The 13,429-nt window shown below is 39.3% G+C and overlaps 1 protein-coding gene across 1 annotated transcript in view; it reads right to left on the bottom strand.

Moving 5' to 3' along the window:
- Positions 1 to 917: 917 nt before the first annotated feature.
- Positions 918 to 13,429, bottom strand: part of LOC116902086 (zinc finger protein 120-like) — a 94,892-nt gene continuing 82,380 nt past the window's right edge. The window contains exon 4 of the mRNA XM_032904387.1: positions 918 to 1,259. Coding sequence (XP_032760278.1) covers positions 1,214 to 1,259 — 46 coding nt within the window. The 3' untranslated portion in view covers positions 918 to 1,213. The remainder of the gene's footprint in view (positions 1,260 to 13,429) is intronic.

Raw genomic sequence — 13,429 nt, 5'->3', positions numbered from 1 at the left:
GTGACCTTTCTCCAAGAAATTATCTCTTGGTATTGTAAAAAATTATCTGGATAGTTCATCTCCTGCGGATCATAAGCCCAGTTTTCTATTTTACATATCAATTCAGTCATTTACTCCAAGTTTCCTTTTGATTATCTTAAGAGTCAGCATCCCATGACCCTGGCTCTTAATTCTTAAGAGACTGCAAGCACACATTTTCTTTTAACACTGCAAAAGCATTCAGAGATCTGCCTGCCTCTGTTAAACACAGAGGCTAAACCAGTTGGGTGAGACCTAGTCCTGAAATTAGCATTTTACCACACCTGGACCTAAACTTGCTCTGTCCCAGGATAATCCGGAACTCAAGAATTTGTCTGCCTTAGTAAGCATAAACAAAAAAAACTTAGCTGGGAGCCGACCTCCTGTGATCGCCACTTCCTAATCTCTTTATACCTTATGTCCTTTCTTAGCATCTTTCTAACAAGTTGGCTCACATTATACCTGCTTTTGTCCCTTTAGATTTGTGAAGCCCCTCGTAATTCATATTGCATCCTTACTTTTTGAGAAATCATATATATTTGAACCCAGGATTTAGACGTATCTTCCACAGCCTTAAGGGCTGGCTCGAAGGTCCTAGCATTTACCATTTGCTGAGACATTAGCAACGCCTTTGCCTCCTGGACTTGTGCTGTCTCTATTATCACGGAGTCATCAGCATTAACATGGGGATATTTTTTAAAGGAGGAATATAAAATATATACATTATTATACAGACAAGACTTATGCCCATTGCACCCATAGATACTGCTGTAGGCCCACATCCAGCATCCCTATAGGGGCAGGAACCATGTCAATCTGTTCTGACCAAGGCCATATTGGGCTTGGCACTCGATCCTACATGGGAACATGAAAAGGTTGTTTGTTGTTTACTGTCTTCTGCCAGTAACTGGCAGCAAGTGATGTCAAGAATGAAAGGGATATTCTAGCGGTATTTATATCCAGGGGAAATATTCTATTATGATAGCAAAGATTGGGGACAGTCTTGGGAATCGTGTTGGATAATTGGGTCTGAAGAATCAGAGATCAAATACAAATGAACAACCTTGAGTATTTGACAGCAACCCACTTCTCAAAGGAGGTTCCACTTCTTAAAGGTGGCACAACCGCAAAGTAGCACTGTCAGGTTGGGGTCCATGGTCTTTGAAACGCTTGAGCTCTGGAGGGCATTTCACATTCAAACCAGAATGTTAATTCTGGAGCAAGACATCAGTGGCCATGACCTAGTAAAAGAGACTAGATTACTAAACATCATGCTCTTCTATAATGGCACTGTCATAGGTTGTTTTCCCCCCACAATAATATAACAAAGGAAGTGATAAATGGATGATGACTGGAAGCATGACACAGGTGTATTACATCAAACTGGGGAAAGAAGCTGAGCATGGCACTGCATGCCTTGAATCCCAGCACTCATGAGGCAGAAGCAGAGAATTTCTGTGAGTTTGAGAGCACACTGGTCTAAAAAGCATATCCAGAATAGATAGGGCTCATGTTACACAAAGAAAGCCTGCCTAGAAAAACAAAAGGGAAAGGGAAATATATAAAACAAAAATAAAAATAAAATTCCAGTTTACATCACTTTATCTATTTAGGTACATTCGATATGTGTGTTGTGGTTCGTGATATTTCAGTGTTTTTGTTTTTTGGGTTTTTCTTGTTTTTTGTTTTTTGTTTTTTTAACAACTTGATATGAGCTAGAGTCATCTGGAAAAGCAAACGTCAAAAATGTATACAATAATAGTGGTCTTTAGCTTACTGAGTGGGAGATTTACTTGGTTGATGATTGATGTGTAAGGACTTAGCCCAACTTATAGTCTGAACTCTTGGCGGGTTACCACAGATGTGAACTCTTGGCGGGTTATCCACAGATGTGAACTCTTGCCGGGTTATCCACAGATGCATAAGAAAGGTCTGTAATGAAGCCGGAGACGTGGCACCCTGAGTAGGAACACCCAACCTCCTTTCAGAGGACCCGAGTTTAGTTTCCAACACTTTCAGAAAGCAACATAAAAAATGTGTTTCACAGTAGCTCCATAGAGAATATATGCCATTAGTACGTGAACCTTCATTCATGTACTTTCACATGTGCTCGCCCACATGCACAATCACACACGCACAATCACACACACACATACACACACACACACACACACACTCAATGTATAAAGAGACTGAATATATATATGTATATATATATATGTATATTAATTTAAGTAGCTGAATGAGAGACTGGAGAGAAGGAGGTATAAAGCTTTCCTTCATGGTCTCTACTATAGTTCTGGCTATTAGATGAACACTGATTTAGTTCATTCTTTGTTTTCTCTCCATAATAGTTTTTAATAAAGACAAGTCAAATAAAAGCATTTTCCTCCCTATTGCTTTCTATCATGGTGTTTATCACAGTAAGGGGGAGCAAAGTAATATATACATTTACACCAAGATAATAGGGGTATTTCTAGGATTAGTGTGATGTGCTGCTTATGTGAAGATGGTGGGCATCCTTTGAACTTCTGGCCATAATAGCCATTGGGAATTTAGAGCTTAAGTAGCTATTGTGGTAAAATTAAATACAATTCTGAGAGCAATGCTCATGATATAGACCTGGCCTTATAAAGCCCTAAAAACACCTGTCAGGGCCATGTGTATGATATATTTGTATTAAAAAAAGCATCTATGTTTTCTGGTTATCTGGGACAGACAAATCATGAATAATTAACTACAGAGAGTATCACTGAAGTGAAATATTGTCTTTATTTGATTAACTAATATTTGTGGAGTAGAGATAAGAAATCAAATGCGATTAAAAAAAATCATTCCTGTTGCCAAAATTTTTTTGAAAGTATTTCCTTACAGTCAGTAAACAAAAGTCATAAAGTCTACACTTTATGCCCACAGTAGAATCCTATAATATACAGTAGTCCTCTAGGTGTTATTTGTTTGTCAGCATAGAAACTGTGAGATTGGAAATGCCATGGAGCGCACCTTGTACTTGACACTGTGTGGAGGTGCTGGAGTCTCTGAAGAGAGGCCGTTGGCAATGGTGTAGCCTTGGTTGCAGAGCAAACCCCAGATTCAAGGTATCACACAAATAGGGTGAGGCTTGGCACCAAGTGGCGGGGCTGCATTTCCTGAAGAGGATAAAGAAGGCCTATCCTGAGGACAAAGTTTCAGACCCACATCTGTAGCCACAGTGCGGTTTTAAAGTCTGTTTAAGCTTGTAAACTTTCGGTTGTTATTCATTTTAACTTCTATCTGGGACGTTAAAGTGTAACTCCTGTGTCATATTCTGCCTTTCTGCTACATATAATGGGCATCCTATTTTCTCAAAGTAAAAATTTCAAGTTTATGCCTAGTAATAATAATAACTTTGCAATATTTGGGGTATATCTCTCAACAATGCTTGCTGCATAGGTTTATTTAGACAAAAAATTCCATGATACCAATTAAGGTACAGAACAGAGTCTACTCTGGGGAAAGATGATTAAGCCTTTTACCTCTAAAGTCAAATCATTTCTCAGCTTATGAGTTGGATCTACTTGTAAAAGCAATATCCAACAAGCCTCATAACTTGAGGAGGTCCTCAGGGACCTCACATGGTGGGAAGATTAGAGCTGAGGTTACCTCTAATCTCCACATGTATGGCATTGCCATCAAAGGGAATAAGGAAATCCATGAACATGATATAAATTCTGAATAGATTTACTTCACAGACATCTGTAGCTGCTGGTAAAGATATCATCAAGTAATCATGAGAAGAATTACTTTTTATGAAAAGCCATAATTCAAATTGAAGAACTTTCCTCCATTTGGAAGAAAATCTCATCAGTGATCTCCCTTTTTGCAAAGTGAGAAAATCCTTTTTCTGTTTAGGATTCTATTAAGGGTAGTTCATTTCTAGTCCTCAATTTGTTATAGGTCTTGAAGGCATTATCCTTTTTGAATTTTCTCTTCAGACTGAGGCCTCAATGAAGTAACACATGCTCACCTGTATAGGGCAATATAGCATCTCAATTAATGGAATCAGTTTGTTCTTTTGTCTTTAATCATAATTCCCTGTCCCTTCTACTTGTCTTCAATTGTTAATTCTATTGTTAAAAGTCAAATCCCAAGCCAATGTTCTGTTCTTTTTTTTTTCTTCTGAGAGGGGGTTGTTTGACTGGTGGGTTTTATTTTTAGTTAACTGACAGTGTTAACATTTTATTACATACTTTAATAATTTCCTCTTAATGCCTGGAATAGATTGTGTAATGATATGACATAAGCTCAAAGACCTCCAAAGTTGAAATGCTTAAATAAAGTATTTGTGATGGTTTGACTACAAGTGTCCACTATAGGCCCATGCATTTAAATGCTTAGTCATCAGAGAGCGGTAGGACTTGAAAACACAAGAAGAATAAAAAGTTCTGGCCCACACTAGGTGTGAATTTTTGAAATTTCAAAATCCCACAACAGATCCAATCAATCTCTCTCTCTCTCTCTCTCTCTCTCTCTCTCTCTCTCTCTCTCTCTCTGTCTCTCTCTCTCTCTCTGTGTGTGTGATTCTGTAATGAAATTCACATGTGCAATATTCCTAGTGTAGGTCCCAAGTTTGATCGTTTGATCTCCTCCCCACCCCCACAGAGTGTACACGACAGGGTCTGAAGGTACCTGGAAGAGAATGGGGGACAAAAGACACGAAGAAGGATACCAAGACAAGAGTCTGATCAAGGCAACAATTTTATTTTTCCTCAAAGCTGAATTTATACCATAACATGGGTAACAGAGGCAGGGGGAGTAAGAAACATTTACGCAGGCCAAGGACACAATATTCGTGTGGTCAGGGAGTAGGCTGATGTTGACAGGATGTTAGAAAGGTCACAGGTTTGTCATATCTATTAGTCAGCAGGATAACTTTATCATATTATTAATTTTTTTGACCACCAGATTTGTATTAGTCTTCTGCAGCTGGCTGGGAATTTTCCACGAACCTAGTCATACTTAACTCTAACATCAACAATGAAAGGCTTCAAGGGCATCGCTCCCAACAACAGAGCACACATTCATGTGTAACTCCAGTTCTGTGAGGATCTATCCCACCTTTCTGGCTTCTACCAGTGTTATGCATGTGATACATACATATACATGCAGGCACAACAGCCATACACATAAAATAACCAAATGCTTTCTCTCAAAAATCGATTTGGTCAGTTTATTTTTATGAATGAGTAAATAAACTCATAAAGTATATAACTACATAAATACAAATATGTATAAACATAAGCCTACAAACACAAAGTACATAAAGAAATAAAATGAAATTAATATCAGAGTCCTGCGGTTGATGGTAAAAAAAAATAATGTGAATTCGTGCCTCTTTGTGACTTGCAAAACTTTTTTAGAGGACGATGAAGTTGTTTGTCAAACTGAGATGACATTGAAGGCTGAAAGATTGAGTAGCTGCTCATGTTGAGAAGTGAAAGAATGGTTTTAGAATCACTGTGTTTGCGTGGGATATGTTTATGCACACGAATCAACGTGTCCACGAGGAAAGGGCTAATGGCACTATTTACAATGGCGCTACTGTGGCGTGCAGCGTGCACACAAGTGCTCTTCCACTGACTCGCACCCTGACCCCAAATGCAAATGTAAGGTCTAATGAGATACCACTTTATAAACTATCAGGTTGACAAGCATCCATGTGTTTAACAGCATAGTCTGCCGAGGTGGATGCAGGGAAACAGGGAGTCCAGCATGTAACTGGCAGGAATACAGGGATATGAGAAGTCCCAAGCACTAGCTAGGCAAACTGGAGTTATTTATCAAATGACAGGTCCATTGACTCCCTGAGTCTAGCAATCCATTCTCGGGAACTCACCATAGAGACTTCCCTAAACACCCACCTATTTGCTAACAGTTATTACTGCTGAGGATATAGCAAACTCACACCCAAGTGTGCCTGGGTGTGGGAGCTTGTCAAGAAACCATGGTACAGCAACCCAAAGGAATAGCACAGCTGTTATGCATTCCTTGAGTTTTTGGCTTGGAGGGCTTTCTTTAGAGAAACTATATTGGATTTCTCTTCTTCATCTTAGAGGATCACCTATTCTCCTTTGGCATATCTGTGTTCTTCATCATTGATTTGTAGCTGTTGTTGTGGTGGTTGTTTGTTTGTTTTTGTACCTAAATGATTGATATGGGTAATAGATTGGTTTTTGGTTTTTAAGAAATTGTCATATATTATTGTCTCTGTGACCTCTTAACCTTCAGATGTCAACATGATATACCCTAGCGTCACCTGAAGAGACATCAGCTGTTGCCAATCTTAGATAAGAAAGGGCATATGGTAGGTTTATGGGAGATTGTGTTGATTGTTGAGTGATATGGGAAGGCTCATCCACTGAGGTGACCCTATCCTTAAACAAATGGGCAGGGGTTGGATAAGAGCAAGGAGAGCATGAGACAGTGACTAAGCAAGAGAAAAAGTCAATAAACAATATTTCCTCATGGTTATTGCCTTGAACTTTTAGTTTGAGTTTCTAACCTGTGCTCTGATAATTGATAGTCATCTGGCAGTATCAGGCAAATACACACATTCATTACCTGAGTTGCTTTTTGTTAGCATATTTTTGTTTACAGCAACCAAGAAGTAATTAATAAAAAAAATTAGTACCCTAAAAGTGAGTTTGTGGAAGCAAAGAACCTGGGAGTGTTGACTTTGGGAAAATGTGAAGGATATGAGAAATTTATATGAACCAAAGGCCTAGAAAGCTGTCCACAGAGATTAAAGAGAAATTCTTGGAGGACCTGGAAAATCAGAGTGTTGAGAGTAATGCAGAGAGTGGATGTCAAGGTCTAAGGTTTCAGTGGGAAACGGGTTCTATGAAAAATAAACTAGAGGTCATTTGTGTGGTATTTTGTCAAAAATATTTCTTAGTTTTCAAACGTCCTGAAAAATTGACTGAGACCAAATTAAAAACCGATGGGATGATTTCTTTGACAAAATGTTGGTTCTGTTGTTTGGCTGTTACTGATTCATTAAGGTCCTCAGAGAAAAGGAGCAACAAGTAGGACAAAAATAATGATACGACTGTAATTTGTAGAAAAAACAGCACTAGATAGTTTTAGGTGACAGTCAATTGCTGAAACAGATAGGAATTTTCAAGGGGATTATTAGCATTAAAGAGAAGGCTCTTGGCCAGAGAGATGGCTCAGAGGTTAAGAGCCCTGAATGCTCTTCCAGAAGACTTGAGTTCAATTCCTAGCAACCACGTGGTGGCTCACAACCATCTGTAATGGGATCTGATGCTCTCTTCTGGTTTGTCAGAAGTGTTGTCAGTGTACACACATAAAATAAATAAATAATTCTTAAAAAAAAAAAAAAGATTGAGAAGGCCCCTGCTCTGCATTGGAAGCCTAGGAAGACATTCTAAAGATAAGGTGCCATCCAGTTAAGACTTCACCTTTTGGAAAGAGTATGCAAAGTAATTTCTAAGCCCAGGAAGCAACTTCCTACAGAACCTGCTACAAATGTGGTCCATCCTGTCAGTTTTCATGCCGATTTAGAAGCCAAACTTGGTAGTATCATCCATGCTGGTTTTTGAAACAAGAAAGGTATAAATTACAGATCATAGATTCTTCTTTTTTGTTTCAGTTCAGCACTGTTACACCCATTCATATTTGGCAGAGTCAGAGTCACAGTGGGGACTGTGACTTCAATAAGATTAGGCACAAACATTAATGTCTAGGCTGAAAGAGGCAAGCTGGTGGGAGGAAAAAGTACCAAGAGCAGGTATGAGAGTCTGAGACACCTCCCAATTTCACTGCTATGAGTCCCACAATAACATCAAGCTACTTAACCATAACATATATGGAGAGGACCTAGTCCACACTCCTGAAAGCTTTGTAGTTGTCACTTCAGTATCTGTGAGCCCCTAGGTGCTTTGTTTAGTTGATTCTGAGGGCCACATTCTCCTGGTTAATCAAACTCTTGGTCTCCCATATGCTTACTTACTCCCTGTTCTTGGTAAGTTCTTCAAGCTCTGTCCATTATTTGGCTGTGAGTCCCTGCATTCATACCTATTAGCTGCTGGAGGATGCCTCTTTGATGAAAACTGGGCTAGGCTCTAATCTATGAGTATTGCAGAATATCGTTAGGAAACATTTCGTTTACTTTTTTGGCCAGTTGTGTTTGATTCTATTCTAGGTCCCTGAGCTATCCAACTTCTGATTGCAGCCCATCCAAACAGTGTTGTTGTGAATGAGAATGGGCTCTCACCAAGGCTTTGTGCCCCAATCCCACTACTGGAAGGATTGCCTGGTTACAGAAGATGCCTGGCTCTGGCTCTATATCCTCCATTACTTTGGATCTTCACTAGGATCACCCTCAGAGGTTCCACAAAGTTCTACTCCATGAGGTTTAAACATTGCCCCTCATATGACCCCAAATTTTAGTTCTCATTCTCCATACTATTGCCCTCTGTCCCTACGTCTCCTTCCTGATCCATCCTGTTCCCATTCCCACCTACCACCTGTCCACCAGCAAAATCTATTTCCCCTTCTCTGGGAGATCCATGAGCCCCCACCTACTTGATCCCTTCTAGTTACTTGGTCTCTCTGGGTGTGTGGATGATAGCATCATTATTCCTTACTTCATAACTAATATCCACTTAGAAATGATTACATATCATTTGTGCCTATATGGGTCTGAGTTACCTCGATCTGATTGATTTACTTTTCTGCTTCCATGCCTGCAAGATTCATGATGTCATTTGTTTAAACAGCTGAGTATTAATCCATTATTTAAATGTCCCACATTTCCTTTGTCCATTCTTCAGCTCCGGGTTATCTGAGTTGTCTCTTGTTTGTGGATATAAGAAAATAAGTGTGAACATCGTGGAACAAAGATCCATGTGGTAGGATAGAGCGTCCCTCCAAGATCATCCTTTTCATTTTTTATTTGCTGTAAAATAAATACGCTATGGAAAGAATACTCTAACAGCATTCCTTTCTGCATTTTTTATATATTTTGTTCTTTCTGTGTAATATGTTCTTGGATCCATGGAGATTTAAGCTAATATATAATAAAGTATACTATTAACTTTTCTAACCCAGGCAGCCAGACTTGTAGACAGCTGTCTGTAAGATGGGCAGGTGAGTCTGAGTGCCATCATGCTTGACTACTCTCTAGAGTGAGAAGTGTAACTGGGATTAACAGATTATAAATGTAAAGAATATGTTTAAGGGATTGTTTAAAAACATTAGAGTTTATCCCACAAGACAGCCAAAATTCTTGCAAGCCAAAAGTCATTAAGAATTTACTAATTTCTTTAGCATGTGAGTTTCAATATGGACATTCCAGAAGATTTGCTGTATGAAGATCCAGGACAGACAGGCTAAAATCAGACACACAAAATTTAAAGGAGGACTCAGTAAGGTCACACATATTCCTGAGTCAAATGTTTAGGAATGGAGAATTCATACAGGCTATACCTTCTGGTTCATTAATGAAGAATAGGAGGATGTGGGTATCCAGGTATAAATCAGTAAAGCAGATAATATGAGAAGTAAATACTTTTATTTATGTCTTACGGTTTTATTGCTGTGAAGAGACACCATGACTAAACCAACCTTCATGAAGGAAATCATGTAACTGGTGCTGGGTTACCATTTCAGTGGTTTACTCTATTATCATCCTGGCAAAAAACATGGTGGCACGCAGGCAGATATGGTGTGGGGAAAGGAACTGAGAGTTCTACAACTTAATCCACAGGCACCAGAAGGAGATTGCTATACTCAGCTTAGTTTGAGCATGTGAGGGAGACCTCAAAGCCCACCTCCACAGTAGCATCCTTCCTCTAACAAGGCCACACCTACTCCAACAAAACCATCTTCCTAATAATGCCACTCTATGGCCAAGCATTCATGAGACTATGGTGGCCATTCCTATTAAAAACACCACAGTAACCATGAGGGGAAAAAATACTAGCAAAGAACTCCACTGGGAATGTTCTGCAGAGGTAGGCAAAGAAGATCTAGATTTTTCAGGTTATTTTCAGTTTTCTTAAAAGATGAGTAGGGTAGCTGTCAGTAAAGGTTCCCCTCAGTGTATTTTTACCCTTTTGAATCTCTTCCAGCTCTCGGCCTTAAGAACAAAGTGTCAATAGTTTTCTGTGCACAGGCCTGTCATGAATATAAATTGTGGGATAAAGGGTACCCCACACAGAAAAATGCCAGAGTATTGTATTTTTCTACAATTTGATCTTTTTAGAGAATGAGGATACAGACTAAATATTTCAGGTTGTCTGCATTTATTTGTAAATGCATCTAAACTTTTTGCATCTATTGGTCACACCAAGTTTACCCAGGAATGTCCAGACTGGGTCTCTATAAATATCTCCAAAGACATCCTAAAGTTCATTATAGAATGTACATTCGGAAATTCTTGAAGATACCAGAGAAATTTCACCTCTGAGTGTGGCAACCCGCTTTGCAGAGCTATATTCAGAGCTCATTGCACGGGGATTGCGAATGAGAAGGCTATGTCAAGGCACAGACTCTATCCCCCATGCTCTATGGAGCTCTGTTTGCTGGGCAAAGTCATTCACACGCTAGTGCCCTAACCCACGGAGTTGCCAGGATGACTCCTGGCCCAGCTGGATACTGTTTGTCCTTCAGTTTCCACCCAGAAATGTGGAGCATCTACCATACCTTCTTGAGCAGCTCAGCTGGCCGTTGCTCTCTATCTATTGAAAGCAGCTCTTAGCTTCCCACGTGAGGTCTTCTGAGCTCAATGTAGTATACCCATAGCTCCTGTAAGTAGTTTCACAGTGCTGCAAAAACACCTACGTGAGTGGTGTAGAAGGCCTACAACTTGGAGGCTGGAGGAGTACTCCAACCTTATAGGCTGGTGGGTCTAATTGGAGGCCCTGGTTGGCTGGTGAGCCCTCAGTGACAAGTGTAGATTTTTTAAGAAGGCAGGGTGCTGATTGGACATAACACAGTCTTTACTTGCTCTGGCTTCCACCCCAGATACAGACTAGTCCCAGTTCTGTAGAGATTTGTAATTCAGAAGCATTCATGTCTGACCGCCAAAAGTCGTACCTCACTTAAACAAGAATCCAGTAGTTTTTCAGTCCTCTAGGCTAAATTTCTCAGCTGGTCTTCAGTACAAACAGGAAATCCAAGAAGTGGACTCTAATGCCACTAAAGGAACGAACTTGCTAGAGAGAGCTAGGCTCATCCAGCTTTCTCTAGAGGCTGCCAAACAATATTCCCAAATTAAAGATGGATCTTGTCACCTCAGAGGCATCAGATTCATCATGCGTTTCCCATTTCACATGATGTAATTAAAAAAAAATCCTCATAAGTATACCCAGCTGTGTAGATAATTTCAGACAGGCTTAAGTTGACAACCAAGACTTGCCACACAAGAGCCAATCTAGAAAGAGCTGAGAAACATTTCTTACCCATACCATCAAGAAAAGCTTAGAATCTCTTCTGAAGTTTCCAAAGAATTCTCAGTCACCAGGCCCACTTCTAAACATGGTTAATATGTAAAAGTAAAGATATTTTGGGGTATTTTATTTTAACTCAAAGTTATGAAGAAATATATATACAACATAAAAGTAATGGACAGAAATTCTTCTAGTATTTTCATATTTTACTAAAGAGTGATAACTGCAAATCAAGTAAATGATATTGTAAAGGTAGGTCGCTTAGGAGGCAATAATACTGTGACTCCAGAAACAGATATGTCAATTATATTTTCACATATATATACATATACATATATATATATATATATATATATGACTGAGAACAGAAACAAAAAAAAAAAAAACCTTGAAGGAAAAGCCATCTATCTGCGCTGTGCACACTATTCTTAGATGGACACCTTTGCTAAGTTCTTCTAACCTCAGAACAAGGCTGCTTTTGCCCCTGAGCAGACTGACTGAGAGAAAGACCGCAGGTGTTTCCAGGAAGGATCAGAAAGAAGAATTTTTAACTATCCCCTGGCCACTGTTAGTCTCAGAACTGTAACATCACTGTAGAGAATTTCATTCTTCTTTATATAGTATTTTTATTATATGTATACATGTGTTTGCCTGCACGTGTCTGTGTATAGTATCTGCAGAGGCCAGAAGGCCGCATCAGATCGTCTGGGAATGGAGTTGTACAGCGAATTGTTAGCTGATATGTGGGTTGCTGAGAATGGAACCTGGATACTCTGGAACAGCATTCAGTGGTCTTAACCACCGAGCCATGAGTCTAGCCCTTCCTTTTTATTTACACTTTATTTTCATTCGTTTTTAATTAAAATATAATTGCATCACTTCTACTCTACCTTGCCATTCTTCCAACCCCCCTCGGTTTCTCTCCTTTTACACTTTTTTCTTGTTAATTATGTATATACATATATGTATGTACAAGTATGCATAAGCATGTGAAGATATCATACTCATTGTCTTGTTTCTGGGCTGACCCAAGTGTTTTCTATAAACAGTTAAGGAATCCATTCTTCACTGGGGCTAATTCTCCCACCTGAAGGAGAATTCCACTCATAAATAATGAAGAGGAGTCTGATTTTTTTAATCCCAACCCAGGGTATCTACCTTGGCTTTGACCCTTTAGTTCCCAGATAAAAGACACACACAACCTATAAGCTGTTAGAATCTACTTTCCTATCAATAACCCAAAATTATTACTTAATACTTACTATGTACTATGTTTCGTCTGGGCTGCTTTCAACTCTAATTGGCCACACCTCGAGAGCCTCACTTCTATGTCTCGCCTAACACAAGGCAGCTACACCTTCCCCCTCTACCATCTATCTTTTCCTCCTTGTGGTTCTCCTCGGACCCTAAGCTCAAGAAACCTGAACCCTACCTATGTCTCTTCTGCCTAGCTACCAGCTGTTGACATCATTATTTACCAGTCAGGATTAACTTGGGGGTAGGGTCACTGATCTACATGCAGACTCCAGGTCTTGGGGGCTCATACTTAGCATGACAATAGACAGCAAGACCAAACCTTAACAGACCTAGGCTGAGTTAGACAGGAAAAATTGTCAAGAATAAAACACTTTGGCTGAGCAGTCAGCATTCACTCGAGGAACACATATAGCGGCTAGAATCTATCCATATCCCCAGTTTGCAACAGTAGCAACAGAATTCAGTATGAATTTATTACTGTGAATATCGTATAGGCCAACATATGCTATTACTAATAATAGAATTTTCAGTTTCTGAATAAGTTAAACTGAATGTACATGTCTCAGTATTTAATGTTCACAAATACAACCCTTTATTAGATACTGTGAAAAAGTAGATAAAGCTGGAAGAGCATAGTTATGTTATGCCATAAGTTAATTAAAAATTTATATACAGATACTCATAAATTGTGGCTATGACTT

This window comes from Rattus rattus, chromosome 5 (genome assembly GCF_011064425.1).
Source record: "Rattus rattus isolate New Zealand chromosome 5, Rrattus_CSIRO_v1, whole genome shotgun sequence".
Taxonomy (NCBI): domain Eukaryota; kingdom Metazoa; phylum Chordata; class Mammalia; order Rodentia; family Muridae; genus Rattus; species Rattus rattus.
Note: the sequence above shows the minus strand (reverse complement) of the source record. Positions and strands in the feature narration are given on the sequence as shown.